Source organism: Callospermophilus lateralis, chromosome 1, assembly GCF_048772815.1.
Source record: "Callospermophilus lateralis isolate mCalLat2 chromosome 1, mCalLat2.hap1, whole genome shotgun sequence".
Classification (NCBI taxonomy): Eukaryota; Metazoa; Chordata; class Mammalia; order Rodentia; family Sciuridae; genus Callospermophilus; species Callospermophilus lateralis.
In genome coordinates this window covers 139,352,348-139,375,960 of record NC_135305.1, presented here as the reverse complement: position 1 = coordinate 139,375,960, position 23,613 = coordinate 139,352,348, and the positions used below count along the sequence as shown (strand labels likewise).

Below are 23,613 nucleotides of genomic sequence, written 5' to 3'. Positions count from 1 at the left end.
ATAAACTAAAATAAAATAAAATCCAAGTGTATGGCTTTAAAAAAAAGCTCTACAAAGTTCAGAATATAAAAAGCTGAAAGTAAAGGGGTAGAAGAAGACATCAAACAGGAAAGAAGGCAAGAAATGTCTTGGGGGCAAGTCATCAGGAGGCACAAAGCTACTCTCCAGGCAGTGGAGCAGGTAGGCACAACCCTGCTGTGATAGCATCATGCTACCCCCCATCCCTGACAACCAGCATAGGCCTTGCCAGCAAGACACACAGGACTGAACCACCAGGCCACACTGAACACATCACCTGGCCAAAGGAGCCCACCAGGCTGACCACACACAAGGCTCTCTAGTAAATCTCATGTCAAACCTACAATTATGCAGACCTGAATTCTGCCTTCCAGCAGTTCTCTTGCTGATTTCTAACACAGTAAAAGAAGCTAAGAAAGAGAATAAAATGAGCCTGAAGAAAATGGGAAGGATACAAAAGAAAAAAGTCAAATTCTTGTCAAACAGACAAAATTCTGGCTGGGCGTACAGAGGAAGCCCTGAGGGAAGCAGCACATCATTATGTGCTGTCCTTGGCCAACTATTAACACCTGGGGACACTAGTACAATTTTAACTATTCTAGGCCATAAAGCCTGCTAATGCACACCTCTCCCACCCATGCCTGATCAAGCCAGTTCACATGACCAAGACCACATTACAGTGAGGACAGAAAAGTGATCATCTTGACAAAGGGTAATAAAAAAGTCTCTGGCAATTCATCTAACCTGTCCTAAAAACCAGGTCCAGTGACAAATATTATCAGATGGCAAAACCACATTTCAGAGTGGCAGGATGCCTATGTCTTCTGCCCCAACAGGTCATAGTGACATCAATATGACTGATGCACACACAGGGAAGTGGACACCAGATTTTACTGATGGACTTGAATATATAGAAAACCCAGGAAATTCCTCTTAAAAACTCTAATTTTGATAAAGTAGCTAGATATAAAATAGTTTTACTCTACATAAGCAATAATCACCTACAACTTAGAAAAAATCCATTTACAAAAATACTACAAATTATAAAAATTCTTAAGTAGTTTTATTCAGGAAAACAGGGGACCACAAGAAATCGCACTAAAAGATAAAAAGACATATAGGCCAGGGGTGTGGCTCAGTGGTGCAAGCCCTGAGTTTGACCCCTACCTAGCACACACATACAAAAATGATATATCCAAAAGGAAAGTCAAGCCAAATTCTTAAGTAATGAATAAATGAAATAGGAATACCTATTCTTTAAAAATACAGGTGCCTGACTCCTTCCAACATGACCAGGCATCCACAGGCCCTGCTGCCATCCTCCTGTAGCCATGTTCCATACACAGAAGCCTCTCTTTCCCCAACTACACCTCCAGCACCTGTCCCCTGCATACCTCCCTCCCAATGTACTAATCCAATACACTGAACTCCCCTGGCATGTCCTCCTGGTCACTCACACAGTCCGGTTCCATCGGCTTTCCTCTAAGAGGCCTTTACCTCTGGTAAACTGCTGAATGTTGCTCTCATAAGAACACATGCAGTTCTAAATAGTAACTTGCTTGGGGATTTTTTTTTTTTTTTTTTTTTTTGCGGGGGACAACAGTGCTGGAGATCAAACTCAGAGCCTCATGCAAATTAGGCAAGCATTCTACCACTGAGCTACATCCCCAGCCCAGGGGACTCCCCCTTTTGAGTGCAGGGATACACACTCAGCCTAGGTGTGCTATATAGTTTGGATTTGATTCGGGCCTAGCACAACCTTTAATAAGAAGAGGAAGACACTGCAGGAAACTTTGGGTCCCTCCCCAGGTCATCCCATGGCAGCCCCACTGGGCCAACTGGACCCAGACTTACAACTGAGACTTGTTGGTGTTCGGCCCCGAGTTGGCCATGCTGAGGATGCCTCGTCCTGTGTGAGAGAGATTGGGCCGGAACTCATCTCTGAAGGGCTTTCCCCAGTATGACTCACCTCCTAGAACATAAAGAAAAACAGTCAGTTGGCAGCCCTAAAACCTGATTCCCAAGGGGTATTGGCAATTCACTGGGGCAGGAGTACTTTAGAAAAAGCCCTTGGACCTGAGGCATCACATTGCCAACCTCCCCTGGACTCCATCACCTTCACATAGGCTGAGTGTTGATCACTCAGCCCTGTCCCCAAGAAGCCAGGGAATAGAACTCTAAAGCTATAAGGCATTATCATCGCACCATGCTGGGTGAAGCTGTGAGCTGGGCCCAAGCAGCTGAAAGGCAGTATGAGGTTTGAGATTCAGCAGGAGGGAAGCCAGCCCAGGATCTAAGGCCCTCCAGCCTCCCTTTGTTTCTGATGGAGAGGTGCCTCTGGGGCCCCAGGAAGATACAAGACACCACTACCCCCAATCATACAGGCTTCATAAGCACCTAAAACAGGGACATGCCTGAGGTAGCACACAGTGCTGGCGGTTAAGGTACAATCCTAATTCTTGTCTTCTACATTCTCTATCCAGAGCTCACCTCACCAACCTGCCCCTCACATCCCAAGGAATAGCCAATGGTGTCAGGGACAGGTGTAGCATTAGTACCTACCTGTGCCTGTGCCTGTGGGGTCTCCTCCTTGGATCTGCAAGAACAAAAGCCAGTGAGCTAGTCAGCCTGAGGCAACCTGCTGCCTTCCACTACACTGCCTGCCCTGCCTAAACATATTCCCCACCTACAAGGCAGGCTCACCAGAGGGGCTGAGGTTTCAGTGAGGACAACAGGCCTCCAGACCATCTTTCTGCCTGAACCCAGTTCTACATGGGTTGGAACTTAAAAGCTAGTCTTCAAGATCTCTCACAGAGGATTCACTTACAAAATGTACACAGGCCACCAAGACCTGGCCCAGATGCCCACCCAAGGCAGAGACAAGCCCATTCAGCTCCCCCATGCCCACTGAGTGTATCTGTGGCTAACACTGACTGGTGACACTCACCACAAAGTTCCTGATGGACCTGTGAAAGATGGTGCCATCATAATAGCACTTCTTGCAGAGCTTGATGAAGTTTTCACAGGTTTTTGGTGTCTGAAAAATAGCCCAATGCTTCTGAGGCATGAAGCAGCCAAATTTAGGGTCACAAAAGCCACACAGGGCCTTTATCATGAGCAGGGATGGGCAGTTACCCAGACTACAGAGCAACAGAGACCCTAGTCCAGTATAGCCTCAACAAGGGGTCAAGAATGGGTCCCAGAAACTAAAACAACAGGACATCTGCAACTATAGAGCAGAAGTGGAGTAGGGTCCCTTTTTTGGAATGCGTGCACACCTGCCCAGCAAGTGGTTGAGGAGATACATTATGCTGCTAACAGGGCCCCTGACACTGAAGCCAGGACACCACCTCAGCTTTCCCTGAGAGACAAGATGGACTTGCTACAAGCATATTCTAACTGTAGCTTCATGTTTAAGGCAAGGATGCTGAAATAAGACCCCATCCTTTGGGCTGGGGTTTTGGCTCAGTGACAGAGCACTTGCCTCAAATATGAGAGGCACTGGGTTCGATCCACAGCACCACATAAAAATAAATAATCAAAATAAAGATATTGAAAAAAAAAAAAAAAGATCTCATCCTCTGAATAAGAATGCAGATAAGACCTCATATTGGGTGAGGGGACTGGCTGTCACACCTACCAGGTCGCAGTGCAGTTCCAGATTAAGATCACCTTTGTTGGTGTGCAACCGCACATAGCCCTTCTTCTTCACAAACTGGTAGCGTAGCACATCTTCGTCAATAGCAGCTATTAAACAAGAGGCCCAAGCTCCAATCCCACCTTTCACCTGGGACAGCCCCTCTACCCAGTCCCCCTGACCTGTAAAGGCAGTGCAGGAGCTGAAGGCTGAAGGTCTGCCCTGTTCATAGGTAGACCTGCCTGGGAACCATGGGGTTTAGGGCCACAAGGGGCAGGCAGGAACTCAGTACTTAAAAGGGGGGTGCTGGAAATATCTGGACCCAAGTTGGGGATGGGCAGTACCTATGTGACAGGAAGGAGGCCCCATATGCTGCTACTGTGAACTTGGGTCCCCAGGGACCTAAGAGTCAGGCAGCTACCTGCTTCATGTGTCGTCTCCGGCACCATGGCAGTGGAGGTGAAGGAAGCGCTGACCTTCCCCGTGGAATAGTGGGCCTGTCAAGAAAACCATGCAGCTTAGGTCCTTCCCTATCCCTCTCTCTCAGCTTCCCTGACCACCACACACACACAGTCCCAGTGAGACAGCCAGCATTATAAGGGCCTTTCCCTCAGTGCTCAGACCTGGAAGCCAGCAGGGCTAGAGGACAAGGAGCATGGTAAAGGCAGTGGGAAGGAGAGGCCAAGGCCAGGCCCAAGGGAGTAAAATTGGCCTGGGTGGGAATCAGTGGTCCACAGCCTCAACTAGGCTCCAATTTATGATGGAAGGTCAACACTGAGAATAAGTATCACAGAGGGCCAGCCTTCTCCAGGGATAGAAGTACAAGGGACTTGTTTCTAAAGGTCTCAAATTGTTCTACATTAAGAGATAATCTCAGGGCTGGAGTTGTGGCTCAGTGATAGAGCATCTGCCTAGCATGTGCAAGGCACTGGGTTCAATTCTAATTCTCAGCACCGCATATAAATGAATAAAATAAAGGTCCATCAACATTTAATAAAAAAAAATTTAGAAAAAAAAAAGATCACTTTAATCAAGAAAAAAACAAAGTCCCAATAAGTGTTATTTATTTTTTATCCTAAAGAGAAGACAATAAAGTGGACTTGCCCATAAGAAATGCAATGTGCTAAGGATGGCTGTGTTCCATTGGGAAGATTATAGGCAATGAACTTTTTTTTTTTTTTTTTTGGTATTAATGATTGAACTCAGGGGCTTTTATTCACTGAACAACATCCTCAGCCCTTCTTATTTTTTATTTTGAGACAGGGTCTGGCCAAGTTATTGAGGGCCTTGCTAAATTGCTAAAGCTGCCTTTGAACTTGTGATCCTCCTGCCTCAGCCTCCCAAGCAGCTAGGATTACAGACATGTGCCACCATATCTAGCTGAACTTCTTTTTAATTTTCCAAAATTTTGTTCGTTAATTCCTCATGGGGGAGAGAAACTCAGAGCTAGCTACTCCCAGCCTCTGCTCTGCCTGCAGATCTAGCTCACCAGTCATGCCTGCACACAGGAGAAAGAGATCTGGGCCTGAGAGACTGGGACAAATACCAGCATTACCACTGCTGATGGAACCTCAAGGAGACATGAACAGGACATCCCAGGCAAAGCTCGGGCAGGCGGTCCCAAACATCTCAGCAGTCCCTGAAAGTCTCCCTGGCTTTACTGTAGGTTCCAGTACCAAGTGGGCCCTATCTCCCTGCCACCACAGACCTCTAGGGGTTTTTTTGTTTTGTTTTGTTTTTGGTACTAGGGATTGAACTCAGGGGCACTCAACCACTGAGCCACATCCTCAGCCCTATTTTATATTTTATATAGAGATAGAGTCTCACTCAGTTGCTTAGTAACTCACTAAGTTGCTAAGGCTGGCTTTGAACTCATGATCCTCCTGTCTCAGCCTCCCGAGCAACTGGGATTACAGGCATGCACCACCAAGCCCAGCTTCAGACCTGCATATTCTAAGACTGCTGTGTCCTAAGATATAAACACAGCCCCTGGAGGCAGACAGCTAGTCATCCGAGTTCAGGTCAGGGACCAAGGTATAAAGCAGCCCTTCCTCAGCTTGACCAACTCTTTTGTCCCTGGCTTACCACCCATTCTTTCACACTCAGTCGGGAGGTCTGTGTGACCCTCCTCACCCTCTTGGGGCCCAGCTATCTCAGCAGTCCTAAGAGTTGAGTATTCAAGGCCCTTAGGGCCACAACAGTTCTAGAGAAGGTCCCAGTCACATCCCCTCCAAATGTATCCTAGGCTCCATGAGTCCCTGCCCCAGAATCACTTCACAGGTTCAGAGCTGCCTACTTACAGCATTTAGTTGGTCCACTTTCTTCTTCTCTGGGGCCTTCATGGTGGCTGCCAAGATTTCATCTCCTTTGAACTCCTTGTACAGCTCCTGCAGTGTTTCTCGGGTCTCAGTGTTTGTGTTTTTCAAATAATAAGATGGGTCCTGTTTGGCCTTTTCCTCATCTACAAAACAGCATGGAGGTCCTGAGCAGCCAAGCCACAGAAGCATCCATAGATGGGTATGATGGAGTCAGAAATCCAGAGCCAACTACAGTAGCAGAAGCCACCAAAAAGTTTAGGCTAGGATCACTAGATATGTTGTGGATCCCATACTACTAACACAGATTGTACTACAGCAGCAGTGATGGGTCCACCAAGGCCAGATATTCTGAGCACACACAGTGCCATGGGTACCTAGTCCCAGGCCTGAAGAGGTCTTCTCCATGCAGTCAACAGCAGTCTTAGGATGGGCAAGAGGCTTAGGGTTGACTTTTATTTTCTTACTTACATTCATCTATACATTCCCCCACTTTAATAGTATATGTTTTGCTTTTATAACTTAATTTTTTTTTTTCTTGGGCTACGGTTGTGGCTCGGGGTAAAGCGCTCACTTAGCATGCATGAGGTACTGGGTTCAATCCTCAGCACCACATAAAAATAAAAATAAATATTAAAAATTTGTTTTTTCTTATTCTGGGCACAGTGGCACACACCTGTAATCCCAGCAACTCACGAGGCTGAGACATGAGGATTACAAGTTTAAGACCAGCCTTAGAAACTTAGTGAGACCCTGTCTCAACCTAAAAAATAAAAAAAGCTAGGGATATAGATGACATAGCTCACTAGTAAAATGCCTCTGGCCTCTGGGTTCAATTCCCAGTATTAAAAAATATATATCTTATGTAGCTTGGTACAGTGGTACATATGCCTAAAATCCCAGCTACTCAGGAGTTTGAGGCAGGATTGCAAGTTTAAGGCCAGTCTTGGCAACTCAGTGAGACCCTGTCTCAAAGTAAAAATAAAAACAAAAATACAGAGGGTTGGGATGTAGCTCAGTGGTCAAGTACCCCTGGGTTCCATCCCCAGTATTGCAAAAAAAAAAAAAAAAAAACTATTTAAAATGTGTTTGGGGTCTTTCCAGATATGAAATGCCCCAGGCAGGATGGTGCATGCTGCTGCTTACCTGAAGGAAAGGAACAGCATACCTGGGCCCTAGACTTGGCCTCCAGGTCTCTGGAGGTCAGAGCTCAACTGTGTGCTCAGCCTCAGCATCCCTAAATTGGAACTGTTCATACAGTGTGCATCACTGAGTATCTGGGATGCTGTTCTCAGCAGCACTAATGCCAACTAATCTTGGCCCAAGTCTTCCTGGCTCCTCAAAAGCAGCCCTAAGTCAGCTAAGAAAATTGGAGAGCTCCCACTTCATTCCACAGTGTGCTCCTTGACACTGACCAACCACAGGAAATAGAGGGACAAAGGTCCCAGCTGCCCCCAAGACATGAGTCTGATGTCACCCAGAGCCTCCACCTCAGGGTCACCTCTGTCAATACTCCCTAGAGAAAGCACTGGCCAACAGAAATCCAGGGGGGTGCCCATGGCCACCAGAGCTGAGGAAAGGAAAATGAGATGTCCTGGCAAGTCTGACATTTTGGGGTTCCCATGACAAGCAGCTGGCAGATTCTGTGAATGTCAGACACTGAACATGGATTCAGGAAACTTGGGGCATAGCTACGCTGGGGCCAGAACCCTGGAGTCCCTGGACCCCAGGAAGGCAGGGGCTTTGCCTAGGGGGTGCAGCCCATGTTCCACCCAGACCAGTCCCTGGTTGTACATACCTGGGTCTGTTATTTTCATGTTATTCTTAACATGAAAGAAGTTGGAGACATTGAACTTGTCCAAATTGGTGGGGTCCTACAGCAAAAGAGAATACCCAGGAGAGTAAACCCAGGACTGTGACCAAACAGCTGCCACAGGCATCAAAGGGTGGTGGTCATGTGCCCAAAGAAGAGGCAAGCACTGAGGGATTGAGCAGGCAAGGAGGGGGGATTCTGCTGCAGGCTGGGTGACAAGTGAGGATGAGTAGGGATGGGGCACAGACCATCTAGTTGCTCAGATGATTGGCAAACTACATCCTCTCCTTCTGGGGAACACAGTTATGAAGCTTCACTTGCTGCTACTGAATGGCCTGGGTAGCAGTGGAGCCAAGCTCCAATCAGTATGGAACAAGCCACAGAGGGGAACTGGTGGCTCCTATAGGCCTGCTCTAACCTTAGCTCCAATCTGGTGGCCCTTGTTTTTCAATGTCAGAGTTCTCATGGGTTCACTCAAGGTTCCCCAACAACTATAGGGATACCCTATTTTCATGCTGCATGAGGCATGTGCCCATTCCTGACCTCAAGGTGACTGGAGCAGGGCCAGCCTGTAAAGCTGCCATTCAGATGCCCTGAGATGGCTGTTGGGTATAGATAAGGCCCCTGACAACAGAGAGGCACTGTAGGAGCCATGAGAGTCAGAGAGGTAGTTTCCCATGCCAAAGGCCAGGGTGGGGTTGGGGATGCTAAGAGGCTGAGGAATCACAACCACACAATCAAGGGAGAGGTAATCAAGCTGGGCAGGAAAGAGAAACAGAACAGAGGTTATGGAGTGGGTTTTCCTTATAGAAGGCGACACTCACCTGGAGAGTGATGATGTCCTGTCGAGAGAAGGGCTCATCAGTCAACAGGTCCCGAAAGTTCTTTGCCTTAATGTTTAGCTGCTCCACTGCCTGCAGTTAGAGCAAGAGTTACAATGCTCTGGGAGCCTGCAGGAAGGAAGGCCTGGTGCTGGCTAGACCACAGCACTACTGAGAGGTGAGGAATCAGGTGGACACTACCATGGCTCCTGGCTCCAGCCCCTTCATGAAGGGCAGAGCTGGCTGGCAGCACCCAGACAGCAACTGGAACCCAGTGCGCTCAGCACTCTTTGTGGGATGCTCTCAGGATACATTTTACATATTGGCCAACAGGCTCAGTGAGGCCACCCCCCTCTCATTTCCATCTTCACTGCTCATGCACCAGGCCCAGTGATAGGACCAGAGACAGGTGGTGAGCAAGAATACAAGATGCCTGCCCTAGTAGAGTCTACTGGTGCTCAGCAAGGACTAACCAAGCCAATTCATGTGCTTTGGGCAAGAAACAGCCCAAGAGTTCCTGGGCCAGCACTGGCCACTGAGACTCTGAAAATGTCCAAGTGAGGAAACAAAAAGGCACAGGCTTTTCCACAAAGTAAGGCTCCTCCCTGCCCCTGCTCTGAGCAAGAGCACTTGTATGGAAACTGCTGCCTCCTATCCCTACATCTACTCCCTGCCAGAACTCCTCTCACCAGCCTGGCACTCACTCCTTCCTAGGGATATCTCTTTCAGGAACATGGCCTTCCCTTGCCCCATGGGGTCCAACAGCTCCCTTGTAGCCCTGGGGGCCTGTTCTCTGAGCAAAGGTTCTTTCCTGGGCCTGATCTTTGCCCTCTGGGGTATTAAGACTCCCCGCTCAGCAATCAAAATTGCTTGGACTCCAGGTCCAGAAGCCCAGGAAGTACCTCTCCACTTTTCTGGATCTGTTTGAAAATGGGAAGGTACCCAATTGGGTCTGGGTAGGAAAGCTTGTGCTAGTGGCTATGACTATAAATCCCATGAGAACAGACCATGCTTGTTGTATTGGGTTCACTCCTAACCCCAGCCAGGATGAGAGAGTACACCCAAAGCACACACCCAAGAGCCTGATGCCATACAGTCCCACATTCCCTGCAGTGAGGACCCACCTCGTAGGCATAGACATTGCCAGTTGTCCTGATGGCCACAATGTGGGTGTTATTGGTGAACACAGTGAACAGCACCGGGCAGTGATACTTCTCTAGAGAGAAGGCACACACAGGAAAGCCAGTCACCCTTATAAAGTTTGATCATTCCAAAGAAGACCACTGAGGGCCAAGGCAGGAGTGAACTCAGGCTGAGGGTCAGAGAAAGGGAGGAGGAAAAACCCCAAGAACCAGAGGGGCAACAGATGCTCAAGTCCCACTCCCAAGCCTCATTAGTAAACTCCTATTCATTCAGTAAATCCCTGCCTCACTTTCCTCAGATGGATGGATCTACCCTGTCCCAGGTGACCCCATGCTAGTCACTCTTCCTCCTCCTCTTGAAGCCATCCCTGCACAGGAAATAGCCCATTCTCCCAGTGATTTAGTCTTGACTGCCTCTCCTATTTTTCACACCTGTAGTACCCACCAGCCACACTGTCTCCTCACCTTCCTCATCTCTCACCTGGACTACTGTGGCAAATACCTGATGATCCCCTGCCCTAATAAGCCCCCACCCAGCAGCCCTGTCTAGTAAGTCCCAACAAATAAAACTCAAAACAAAAGGGAGGCAGGAACTTAAAGACTAAGGGTCTTAGCGATGTCACCCACATGTATCTGGGTGGAATTCTTTAAAATCCTGATTTTAAAACTATAAATAATGAGTAAACCATGGAGATTTTACCAGTGGGTATACATTTAATTAGACTAAGAAATGCCTATTAAATTTTTAAGTGCTATAATGCTACTGTGACAATCTCAGTCCTTAACATCAGCAACTGAGTGAGGCTGTAAGCAACCTAGTGAGACCCCATCTCAAAATAAAAAATTTAAAAAAAAAGGACTAGGGATGTGGCTCAGTGGTTAAGTGCCCTTGGAATCAATCCCTGGTTCCAATAAATAAATAAATAAATAAAAATAAAACAGGATGGGAGTATAGCTCAGTGACAGAGCACCTGCCCAGCATGTACAAGTTCCTAGGTTCAATCCCTAGTACCAACCCCCACCCAGTAAAATCATCCAACAAAAAAATGAGGCGAGGGCTGGGATGTGGCTCAGTGGTACAGTGCTTGCCTAGCATGTATGAGGCACTGGGTTCGATCCTCAGCATCACATAAAAATAAAATATTAAAAAAAAAAAAAAAAAAAGAGGCAAGGTCCTCCTTTAGGCTCCCACCCAGGCTCTGTAGGATTGCTGTGCCTCCCATTGCGACTCAATCTTGACCATAGCCTCTGCCTCTACTCCTTGCCCATGCTGTTCCAGCAACTCTGGATTTCTGATTGGACAGACACCCTCAAATGCATGCCCATTTCAGGGCTTTGCACTGGTTGTACTCAACTGCCTGGAATGCTCTTCTCCAGGATCTCACTTGGCTTCCTGCCTCCTTTCCATCAGATTTACTCTCTGTGGTTTTTTTTGTTTTTTTTTTTTAAATAAATGAACATTTATCATCACTCCAGGTCAAAGTAATTTTATCCTCCTCAGAACACTGTGACACAATGAGCTAATCGCCTTCAAAGTAATCATATGCAAAACAAAAACAAAAATAAACAAACAAAAACTCTGGTCCACTGGTCCTCCTGAGGCTCTTTCCCCTTGCCTTGTTCTGCTTTTTTCCATGGCAGAAACATCTGACACACTATCTGGTTTTCTCCCCAACTAGAAAGTAAGCTCCTCTCATTTAGGGAGATTTGGGCTGCTTTGTTTACTACAAATAATTCCTGAATGAGAGGCACATATTGCGGGCCTCCCTAAACCAGCTGATCACAGAGTGGGGTAGTCAGTAGAGTGAAGCTCCTGATTCCATCAACATACAATACTGCTTTTTTGCTGAAGCTCATTTACTCATGATCTGCAAACCCAGTGTTGACTGTGAAGCAGACTCTAGGGTTAGTCAAGAGGGAGGGGTCCTAGCTTCCTGTGCTCTCTGCATTCCCCTGGAAAACATACATCCAGCAACCACAACAACCTAAACCACAACATCTGCATGGCCAAAAGAGACCAGGGTTAGGGCACAAAGGCCTCAAGATCAGCACCTCAGATAGGAACAATGCAAGGTGGTCACATCAGCCCTGGTATGTGGCCAAGAGACAAGAAGACATTTCAAAATATAAAGCAGAAAGCCTTCAAGCTGGGCTGGGGCTTTAGAAGTGATGCTGACAAGCTGGGTGCAGTGGTACACACTTATAATCTCAGTGTCTTGGGAAGCTAAGGCGGGAGGAATACAAGTTCAAAGCCAGCCTCAGTAATTTAGCAAGGCCCCCGGGGTAACTTGGTGAGACCCCGTCTCAAAATAAAAAGGGCTGTGGATATGGCTCATTGTTTAAGTCCTCCTGGGTTTAATCCCTGGTACAAAAAAAAAGAGGTGGTAATAAGAAGCCCAGCCAAGAGACCCCTCCAGACCAACCACATCCATGGCCTAACTGCCCACCCTGACTCTGCCTCCAGCAATGAATACACATCTCATGCCCCACAAGGCCCAATTATACCCACAAAGGCCACTGGTTGTTCAATGGACTGAACGCCCTTGTACAAAAAAAATGGTTCTCTGCCAACTCACCCCCATTTTAAAACTATCTGGACTTTTATGAAATCATGTGGTATTTTTCTAAAAATAAATGAACATTTATCATCATCCCAGGTCAAAGTAATTTTATCCTCCTCAGAACACTGTGCCACAATGAGATAATCATATTCAAAATAATCATATGCAAGACAGTATAAGCTGAATTTTTAAAAAGTTCAAAATATTGTTTTCAAACCTAAGGATAAATCATCATGTAGTATCTTTTGAGAAATTAAAAGCAAGTGTCTAGCTTGTTCAGAAAGAAATGAGTGAGGGCTGGAGATGTGGCTCAGTGGTAGAGTATGTGCAAAGCCCTGGATTCAATCAGAAGGGAGGAACGGAAGAAGGAAGTAGGGAAGGAAGGGAATAAAGGAAAAGAGGGAAGGAAGGAAAAGGAGGAAGGAGAGGGAAAGAAAAAGGAAGGAAGAATTGACAAAAGAACTTGGTGAGGGGACGGGGTATGAGGGTAGGAGGGAAAGTAGAATGAATCAGACATTATTATTCATTATTACATCTATGTGCATCTATAACTACATGACCAGTGTGATTCTACATCATGTACAATCAGAAAAATGAGAAGTTATGCTCCATTTATGTATGATATGTCAAAATGCATTCTACTGTCATGTATAACTAATTAGAACAAAAAAAGTGAGAGCAGGGACCCCATGAGCCAATCCCAGAGCTGGCTACAAAAGAGACTTACCTTCACTGTTCTTGGCAAAGTTCAGCTTAATCAGGGACCTACCATCAAGTTTCTGAAAGACACACAATAAATAATAATAAGAGCTGGGTGTGGTGGAGTATGCCTCTGCAACTCTGGAGGCTGAGGTAAGAGGATTCCGAGTTCAAAGCCAGCCTCAGCAACTTAGCTAGACCCTGTCTCCAAATAAAATAAAAAAAAAAGGGCTGGGGATGTGGCCCAGTGGTTAAGTGCCCCTGAGTCCAATCCCTGGTACCAGAAAAACAAATAAATAATAATAATAATAATAATTGATAAGACATGTGAAGAAATGTGAGGCTGAGAAGCCAGGTGAAAACAGAGACAGGCTGGAAAGGTCTTTACCCAGCCAATCCTTTACAGCTACAGAACAGTGCTCTAGAACTCTAGCTGCAGGGACCTCTCTATGTAAACCACAGGACATTGCCAGGACTCAAAAGGGGGCTACAGAATGGTGTGCCTAGGTGGGTACATTTACATAATCCACCATCCACCCCTACTGGCTCTGAGTAAAGCCCATTTTGGAAACACATATGCCAACAGAAGTGACTACTGAACTGAAGAATAGGACTAAATGATGAGGCTACAAGATAAAAGCTGGTTTTATACTCCTGTGTTAATGCAGGAATATTCAGAGGTGAAAAAATTAAATTATGACAGCTGTAACCCTAATCAGTCCATCCTAGTTTAAATGAATTCGCTGAGTGGTAACTGTAGGCAGGTGGGGAATGACAAAAGGAGGTGGGTCACTGGACTGAGCCCTAGAGGGACTCATCTTCCCTGAGTTCCTGAGTCCCCCCCCTCCTTCACAGCCTTGTGGCAGTGAATATTTTTCTCCACCTCACCTCAGAGGCCAGAGCACAACTGAGTCAACTGACCATACAGTGAAACTATGTGCCCAGATAAATCCTTTTCTTCTCTAAGTTGTTTTTGTTTAGTATTTTGGTCACAGTGACAAAAACAGACTAAAACACAACAAAAATAAGAAATTTAATTATTACAAATTAAAAATTTTTTACATTAATAAAAATAAAAATTAATTTTCCCCCTATAAACAGAAAAAAAAAAAATCTACCCATTGTTGCTCAGGACATAGGGAACTCCTCCTTCACATGTTGCTATCAAAAGTGTGAAGCAATACGATGGCTTCGGAAGGTAATTCTCTAGTAGCTGCCCAAACTGAAAAGGTACCCATCCTCTGACCCATCCTTGGACAGATACTTCTACTTGCCCAAAGAAACATGCTAGGGACAGTCCCTGCACCTATGTAATGGCAAACAAGTTAAAATCCAGCATAGTACTCCCACAAAGAAGGATATACACTACAACACAGAAAAGGCTGTGATTTCTGCACCAAGAAGTTCAGGTTTCTAAGCAGTGCATACAAAACAAGGTACGCAGGTGTTCATCCACTATGATCACATCTGTGGCCCAAGAAAAGGTATATGTAATAGTGCCTCAGTATAGCAATCAGTTCCAGGACCCCCCAGGACATCAAAATGCATAGATGCTCAAGTACCTCACCGAATATGGCACTGTATTTTCACAGAAACTATAAACACCTGTAGATGAGAGTTTTTGTGTGTTTGTAGTATTGGCAATTGAACCCAGGGCCTCCACATGCTAAGCAAGTCTTGTACCAGTGAGCTGCATCCCCAGTCCTTCTCTATAAGACTTATAATACCTAATACAACGTCAATGCTATGTAAATAGTTGTTATACTGTATTATTTAAGAAATAATGACAAGGAAAAATTCTGTACATTTTCAGTATGGACATAACTTTTTTCAAATATTTATGATTGGTAGTTGATTGAACATGCAGATACAAAATGTACTGACACAGAGGGACAATGTACATTCTTATATTCATGCTCATATAGTGGACATTTCTAGAAAGGAGTGGATGTGATGAGGAGAGGGAAGTCCTATCACTCTTTACCCCATGATTACTTGCTCCCTATGAATGGTTCTCTACTAGGTCCATGTGTCCATGAAAATGACCAGGACAAAATAAAGGCAAGAGGACAGCTCTCACCAGCATCAAATTTCTACATGGTCACCTACCTCTCCATTGCTGGGGTTAGTCCCATACTTCTTAAGCCATGGAACGATATTCCTGAAGGGAAGAGAAAACAGAAAGTGTCACCAGGGCTGAGGGTGTAACTCAGTGGTAGAATGCTTAGCATGTGTAATGCCCAGAGTTCAACCCCCCAAAAATGAAAAATATAAGCATAATGCTTCAAACTACAGCACTGTTGACTGGTGGTCAACACCAGAGGTGACCCTGATGCCCCATCCCTCCAAAGCTTGCAGCACAAACCATTAAGTACAAGGCACGGGTCCCAGAAGCCTTCATTATGGCTCTACTTTTATAAAGTGAAGAGTCTCTAGTTCATTAACATTCCATACTGATGCCAATTAAAACCCAAAGACCCTCACATACAGAGAATGAAGAGCAACTTGAACCCACTTCTGGCAGGGCAGGAGCAACAGCCAGTTAAAGCTCCTTATCTGAGAGGAAAAGGGATACTTCATAGCAACACTGCTGCCATGTCCCTGAGGCCCTGACTATTCCTCCTTAGTCACCAACAGGCTCACTCACAACTCCTGAGACTGCTGGGATTAGGATCTGGTGACCCTGGCATTGCCTCACTTGGCACAGTCTGGACGCACAAACCCAACACCTCCTTCCTTAGTGGGTGTCAACAGTCTCACCATATACATAGATCAAAGTTATGGTAAAACTCACAGCAAGTCAAAGACGACACCTTCTGGGGTGCAGACCGGGTAGACAAAGGGCTGCAGAGAAAGACTGAAAAAGAAGTCATTCCTGGTCAGCTGCTAGACACACAGATTGCACCATGGGCTGGCCAGTTACCCTAGTACTCACCTTTGCTTCCCTTCTTCAATCATTCCTCTAACAGTTCCAGGCTTCTCTGCATAGTCTGCACTGGTGGTCAACACCAGAAGTGACCCTGATGCCCAATCCCTCCAAAGCTTGCAGCATAAACCATTAAGTACAAGGCACGGCTCCCAGGAGGTACCACAGGGTCTTAGAATCACAATAACCAGGTTCTTTTTTTTTTTTTTTTTTTTTTATAAACTAATGTTTATTACAGAGTGCACTTAGTCGGGGAAGGAAAGCAAGGATTAAACTCTGAGGACCTGGGCTCCAGTTCCAGTTGACATTGCTAACTGTGCAATCTTGGGCAAACTGCTTCACTTATTTTTTTCTTTTTTTTTTAAGAGAGAGAGGTAGAGAGAGGTAGGGAGAGAGAGTGAATTTTAATATTTATTTTTTAGTTTTCGGTGGACACAACATCTTTATTTGTATGTGGTGCTGAGGATCGAACCCGGGCCGCACGCATGCCAGGCGAGCGCACTACCGCTTGAGCCACATCCCCAGCCCAAATAACCAGGTTCTCTCACAACCTCTGCACGTCTATAATATTTTTGTTATCAAAACTGGTCTCTGGGGGCTGGGGTTGTGGCTCAGTGGTAGAGTGCTTGCCTGGCATGTGTGAGGCACTGTGTTCAATTCTGGGAGGGAGGGAGGGAGGGAAGAAGGAAGGAAAAATAAATATAAATATTAAAAAAAAAAAAAAAAAAAAGCTGGTCCCTGGAGGTAGCCTTGGGGAGGCAGGACCAGGATTCACTCTCCAAAACTTCATGCAGCAGACAGGCCAAGCTTTTATACTTAAAGCTATCCTCCCAAATCCTGTGAGGGTATGATGGGGCTACTATGGTCTGGGGTGCCCTGTCTTCCCCTGATCACAGAGCGTGTACATAGTCCCTCAAATTTCCAAGTAGCTGCCATATGACTAAGTGAATACCTAAGTCCTTAGGAGCTCTCAAGAAGTTCTCATACATGGATATGGGGATAAACATCTGAAGAGGCCCTGACCAAGAGCCACTTTCCCCTCATGGAGTCTGCTGAAGAAAAGCAGAACCTACCAGGTGAACTGCCTATACCAATACTCTTTTCCTTGCATGGATTTCTGCAATAGCCATTCAGAGCCCTAGCTTCCCTGAATTCTGTTTATACATTTTTCACCTATGAGTTTAGTCAGCACAGGTCAGGGCTTAAGACTTAGATAGCCTGGCAACACTGTGACTTCGACCCTCCTAAGCTCTGACCAGGATTGGCATGGGGACCTCCCAGAATGCTATTCAAGGGAACCCTGGATGAGCAACCTGGCCACCTCCGTCTGTAGCCCCACCTTCAATGCTAACTACAGCAGTAATGGTAGTGCTATTGGTAAGTATTCAGAGCTGGAGCCAAAACTAAAGCAAGCTCCAAATGCCATGATGATGAACATGTAACTGATTGCTCCCCAATAAGACCTTAAGGGTCATATGCTCAAAGCACATTTTTTTTTTTTAGTTGTAGATAGACACATTTCCTTTATTTATTTTTAAATTTTTATTTATTTTTAATTTTTTTTAGTTGTACTTGGACACAATATCTTTATTTATTTTTATGTGGTGTTGAGGATTGAACTCAATGACTCACATGTGTGAGGCGGGCGCTCTACCAATGAGCTACAGCCCCAGCCCTTATTTTTTTATTTTTATGTGATGCTCTACCACTGAGCCACAACCCTAGGCCCTCACAGCACATTTTTACTCCTAACCCAAGGTAGTTAAAAAATGATTGAAACTAAGATCAGTGATCTCTTGAAGGAACTTGAATCAAGAATGACTCATTTCCATCACATCATTTAACATCCAATGTGAAGACCACATTCTTACAGACTGATTACAGATTCTACTATGGGAGGGAAGAAACACTAGCTATTGAGGCTGCACCTCCCTGAGCAGGTGCTGCTAAAGAGGAATAGTCCCCACTAACCACTGTACAGGTGGATCCTCAAGGTCCTGGGCAAATGCAGGGAGGCCCGGATGTTGGGCTGAAGTAACTAGGCCCTCAGGTCTCCCTGCACCATGGATTCCTCTGCCCATTCCTCACTGCACTGTGGTATCTGGATGACCTCCCTCAACTGGGGTGCCAGCATCACCAGGACAGCTTTGTCGGCTCTCAAGGGTCACCCTGACCTTCAGAATCAGAATTTGGGGATAAGAAAGATGCTGTGAATACAAGCATCCAGGGCAGAAGTGACCATGGCTCAGGCTGTGCAAACCTCAGGCCTTAGGACCACCAGATCTGCCCACTCTCCTAATACCCCCTCACCCTGGAAGGGGCAATGTAAGGGGTTCATCAGTCGAAGCCCTGATTCTCCAACAGGCCCCCCACTTCTGTTCATAATCAGACCAATCTGGCTGGAAGCAGCATTTAGGTGGCTCTGCTTCTGGATTTCTTCTCATCCGCACCAGTAGAGAAAGGCCTCAAGATAACGTTATTCTTGCTACTGCTGATGCTGCAATTACTTAATTTCTCTAACAAGAGTAAAGTGTTACAAGTGTGGGCCTGGGGTCAGACCACTGAGATCAAGATTCAGTGACCAATCTTTCCAGATGTGATACGTGACCCAGGTGCTTCAGTCTTCTAAGCATCAGTTCTCTCAACTGTAAAATGGACTTAACAGCAAGGCTTACTATCCTGGAAGGTAAGAATGAGGTTAAAAAGACAAAGTCTGTAAATACAGATACAATAAATAAAAATATACACTACCTATCATCATGGTTAGGTCCACTGCCTCCCATTTCAGGGAAAATTCAGGTGGAAGAATATAAATGATCCCTACCTACTCCTTCAGATTCACTACCAGATAGTACATAATGAGCATCCCTAATCTGAAAATAAAATCCAAAATGCTCCAAAATCCCAAAACTTTGGAGTGTCACATCAGTGTTCAAAAAGTTTAGGATTTTGAAACATTTTGGACTTCAGATTTTAAGATTAGAGATGTTTAAGTGGTAAAGTCTATGAAAATATTCCAAAATCTGAAAAACTCAAATCTGAAACACATCTATCTGGTCCCAAATATTTCAGAAAAAGGATGTCCAACCATATATCAGAGAACCACAGGGAAAGAAACATTCAGAACCCTTACCTGCAGTGGTCAAAAGGTAATCGACGAAAATTTGTTTGTGGGATATCTGTTTAAAATGAAATTAAAAACACTAAACTTATTTGTAAAATATTTCATCTATGTGCACCTAACAACAATTCAATTACAATTTATAAAAAAGTTAATGCAGGGGCTGGGGATGTGGCTCAAGTGGTAGCGTGCTCGCCTGGCATGCGTGCGGCCCGGGTTCGATCCTCAGCACCACATACAAACAAAGATGTTGTGTTCGCCGATAACTAAACTAAAATAAATATTAAAAAAAAAAAAAAAAAGTTAATGCAAATTACCTAGTACAGCATTTGCTATGGATTTAAAGTTTTCTGTTTGTCTGTTTTGGTGCTGGGGACTGAACTGAGAGCCTCAAGCATGCTAAGCATATGTTCTACCATTGAGTTACACCTCCCAGCCTGGATTAAAAATCTTTTGATATAACTAAAACACATGGGGTACACCAAAAAGAACTTAGAGGAAGCCTGGCACAGTGGTGCATGCCTGTAATCCCAGACACGTAGGAGGCTGAGGCAAGAAGATCGCAAGTTCAAGCCAGCCTCAGCAACTTAGTGAGGCCCCAAGAAATTTGGCAAAACCCTGTCTCAAAATAAAAACCAAAATGTTATTTTAACCTATGTTTTGAAAAATCCCCACCAAGATAAAACATGTTCTCCTATGCTGATTATATTTCCTCTTTTGTGGATTATGTCCTCACTCCAGTTGTCTATTATAATATCTGTGTTCTTGTTAACTGTTCATTTTTACAGCTCACAGTAGAATGAAGTCATCATTCCTTAATACCACCCCCATCAACCATGGAAAATAGAAGAATTTTATGCTTTACCTGGCTTCTTGCCACCATAGAAGTGAGTGTATTCAGCACAGGTAATGTACCTGAAGAAGAGAGAAAATGTTACTATCTCCCCTTTATAAAGATGACAGAATCTGTGAAGTAAGTAACTGATCTTCATAGAGATGACACAGTCTATGAAGTAAGTAACTGATGATGTAATTGTGGCTTATTCAGCAAATGCTTATTAAAATACCTGCTAAATGACAGGCACATAGTGATAAACAAAGCAGGCAGAAGGATACTGAGACAAGTAAATAAAAACCAACAGTCCTTCTTTGCTCTGAAAGAAAAAAACTGAATTTATGAGAAGAGCTGACATGAGAAGGAGCTGGGCACATGAAGATCTGGGGAAGAGCTTAGTAGGCATAATATGTATGAAGGCTTAACGGTTGGGTTTGTACCAAAAACAAGACATAACCGAATAATAGTGTACATAGGAAACAGATGAAGATAAAGACATGGGCAATAACCAATCACGGGAGCTGCACAGGCCATGGTAAAGACTCTGGATTTGCCCTAAGTGGGAAGAGAAGCTATTGGAGGGTTGTGAATAGGGCCCTGACATGATTTAACATGTGTCTCAAAGCACCAGTCTGGCTGCCGTGTGTAGGAAGACAACTGAAAAAGGTTGCAGAACAAGAGGTGACCACAAAAGTCCAAGAAGTTGGATATACCAACTTCACCTATGGAGGACTGGTGGACAAGGTGGAAAGTGGTCAGTTCCTGAAAGAGCCAGGACTTCCTGATGGACAGGAATAATGAAAGGCATCAAGGCCAACAACCAGACCTCTGACCTGAGCAACTAAGCAGATGCTTCTAATGGGACCATGTCCTGAAAAACCCATCCTGAGTTGAAAACATCCTAAGCTAAAAATGCATTTGATACACCTAATTTATTGGTCATGACAGATTAGCCTAGTCCACTTTAAACATACTCAGGACACATACATTAGCCCACCATTCGGCAAAAACATCTAACAAAAAGCTTATTTTAGGGCCTGGGATATAGTTCAGTGATAAAAGCCCTCATAGGAGGCCTGAGATCAATCCCCAGCAACATACACAAACACCAAAAAAACTTATAAGTGTTGAATATCTCACATAATGTAAACCCCCAGTACCAAAAAAAAAAAAGTCAAACATCAAAGAATGGTTTCTATTGAATGCACATTGTTTCACACCATCATAAAGTTGAAAAATTGTTAAGTCAACTCACAGAAGGTTGGGGACCATCTATAGTGATATAACCACTAAAATAGGGAGGAGGGAGTAGGTCAGAGTAAAAAAGATGAAAATCAAAAGTTTTGTTTAGGATGTGTTATAATTTGTATCTGGAATATCCCTCAAAGGCTCACATGCTAAAAGGCTGGTCCTTAATGTAGCAATGTTCACAAGTAGAGCTTTTGGGAAGTGATCAGATCATGAAGGCTCTGATCTCATCAATGTATTAATCAACTAACTGGTTCATAATTGAATGTATGACTGGGAGGGGGTAGAAACTGTAGGAGGTGAGGCCTAGCGAAAAAAGTAGGTCACTAGGGGCATGTCCTGGAAGAGCATATGTTGTCCTTGGACCACTCCTTGATCTGTGCTTCCCAGTTGCCATGAGGACAACAGCTCTAATCCACCATGATGCTTTGCCTCATCACAGGTCTAAAAGCAATAGGGCCAGTTGACCATAGACTGAACTATGAGCCAAAATAAACCTTCCCTACTTTAGTTCTCAGAGATATTGTCATAGTGACAGAACAATAATAATACAGAGAATATTAACTTTCAGATAGTACCATGTACTGTAATCCCTGCTACTCAGGAGGCTAGCTAAAACAAGAGGATGAAGAGTTCCAGGCCAACCTTGGTAAAATGCTTATATAAAAATATATATATACAGTAAAACATATACAGTATACAGTAAAACGCTTATCAAAAAAAAAAAAAAAAAGGAAAGAAAAAGAAACTCCCAGACATCTACCAGTTCTTCTTCACAGGAAGATGTCAAGTAAATAGCTCACTATGGAAAGATAAAGAAATCAAATTTGGCTGGGCCAGCAACACATGCCTGTAATCCCAGCAGCTTGGGAGGCTGAGGCAAGAGAGTTTAGAGCCAGCCTCAGCAATTTAAGGAGGCCCTGTACACCTTAGTGAGCCCCTGTCTCTAAATAGAATACAAAAACCTGGGGATGCCGCTCAGTGGTTAAGCACCCCTGGGTTCTATCACTGGTACCAAAAAAAAAAAAAATCAATCAACTTCAACTTATGGATGACTGGGAAAGATCACTCACAGAAAAATAATGGGGCAGAAACCTATGAGGTCTGAGAGAAGAGGAGGAATGCCTAGGAAAGGAAACTAAGAGGCCACTGAAGTAGATGGAAAACAAAGCATGTGGGATTCAAGACACTAAAAAAGGGTTTCAGGAAGTAGTAATTATCGTGTTTTAGGCTACTGAGAACACCAGATTTGGCAACACAGAAGACAACGGTATCTTCACAAGGGTGTTCTGGGTGCAAAAGTCTGACTAAGGTGGTTTCAAGACGCAGCAGAAAACAGCAAGGAGACACAAGACTCACTTGTTAGGAACAGAATCAAAGAAACATGGTGGTAGCTGGAGGAAAGGAAGGGACACGGTTGGCTTGTTTTTATTTTTTTCTGGTACCGAATTGAACCCAGGACCCCTTACTTATGAGCTACATCCCCAGCCCTTTTTTATTTTGAGAAAGGGTTTAATTCAGCCTCGCTAAATTACCGAGGTTGGCTTTTAATTTGCGATCTTCCTGCCTCAATCTCCCGAGTCGCCGGGATTACAGGCGTGCGCCTCTGCGCCCGGCTGGCTTGTCTTAAACGACAGACTAGAGGAGATGTATAGGCTAAGTGTGAACCAGCATCCAGGGAGCCTGAAGATGCAGGAGAGACGACTAACTAATGCAAGAACAAAGCTCACAATGGGTGGCCGGGGCGGTCCCAGGCAAATTCTGAGAAGTAAAGGAGACGGTTCAAATCGAGCGCCAAGGCCACTGTAAGGGTCAAGAGACCATAACAGGGCTTAATCCAAGCAAATCGTGGTGGTTGGAGGCTGCCTGGAGAAGGGGGTGGGAATTTCCGGAAGTGACAATTTGGAATGGCCTCTCGACGAACTCCGAGAAACAGCAGCGTCGCTAAGTCAGGCAGGGGATTGAGGCAGAGCGTGGCGCCAATCCCAGCTGAGACTCAACTTACATCTTGTCCTTCTGGTGCTGTCGTTTCCCCATGGCAGCGGCAGCAGAAACAGCTAATGCGAAAAAGTGACCGCCTAACACTCAGACCCCCAAGCCTCCTCGGAGTTTCCTCACCACTTCCGGGTCTTGCAGACCCGCCCCGGAAGCGGCCTCTCGGCATGCTGGGTAGTAAGGTTTTTGGGCACCCCAGTGGGTAGGCTGGGACAGGGCGCGGCCAATCTGAGCGCGTGGGTTCTGGCCTTTAATCTCTCAGAATCCCATCTTCTTGGGAACCTCTGAAGCGCCTTCTCACCTGCCCAGACAAAACTCAGTGTCGTCCCTGCTCAAGCCCAACCTAAATTCTCTGGTCTTTTAAAAAGTCTGGTGTCATGTTGGGGTGGAGATTGAGACCGAGACCGACAAAGACGGGACAGGGATTGAATTTAGGGACGCTTTACTACTGAGCTGCAATCCTAGCCCTTTTTATTTTTATT

General features: G+C 45.1%; 1 protein-coding gene across 1 annotated transcript in view; it reads right to left on the bottom strand.

Annotated features, from left to right (window-relative positions):
- The window catches only part of Ppil2 (peptidylprolyl isomerase like 2), a 31,465-nt gene extending 8,197 nt beyond the window's left edge, over positions 1 to 23,268 (bottom strand). Inside the window, exons 1-15 of the mRNA XM_076863636.1 lie at positions 23,142 to 23,268; positions 19,919 to 19,968; positions 19,066 to 19,111; positions 15,801 to 15,863; positions 15,116 to 15,167; positions 13,035 to 13,086; positions 9,729 to 9,820; positions 8,608 to 8,697; positions 7,769 to 7,844; positions 5,956 to 6,116; positions 4,077 to 4,152; positions 3,659 to 3,765; positions 2,966 to 3,055; positions 2,581 to 2,614; positions 1,873 to 1,990 (exon numbers count right to left, since the gene is read on the bottom strand). Coding sequence (XP_076719751.1) covers positions 1,873 to 1,990; positions 2,581 to 2,614; positions 2,966 to 3,055; positions 3,659 to 3,765; positions 4,077 to 4,152; positions 5,956 to 6,116; positions 7,769 to 7,844; positions 8,608 to 8,697; positions 9,729 to 9,820; positions 13,035 to 13,086; positions 15,116 to 15,167; positions 15,801 to 15,863; positions 19,066 to 19,111; positions 19,919 to 19,968; positions 23,142 to 23,173 — 1,139 coding nt within the window. The 5' untranslated portion in view covers positions 23,174 to 23,268. The remainder of the gene's footprint in view (positions 1 to 1,872; positions 1,991 to 2,580; positions 2,615 to 2,965; positions 3,056 to 3,658; positions 3,766 to 4,076; positions 4,153 to 5,955; positions 6,117 to 7,768; positions 7,845 to 8,607; positions 8,698 to 9,728; positions 9,821 to 13,034; positions 13,087 to 15,115; positions 15,168 to 15,800; positions 15,864 to 19,065; positions 19,112 to 19,918; positions 19,969 to 23,141) is intronic.
- Between the last annotated feature and the right edge of the window lie 345 nt (positions 23,269 to 23,613).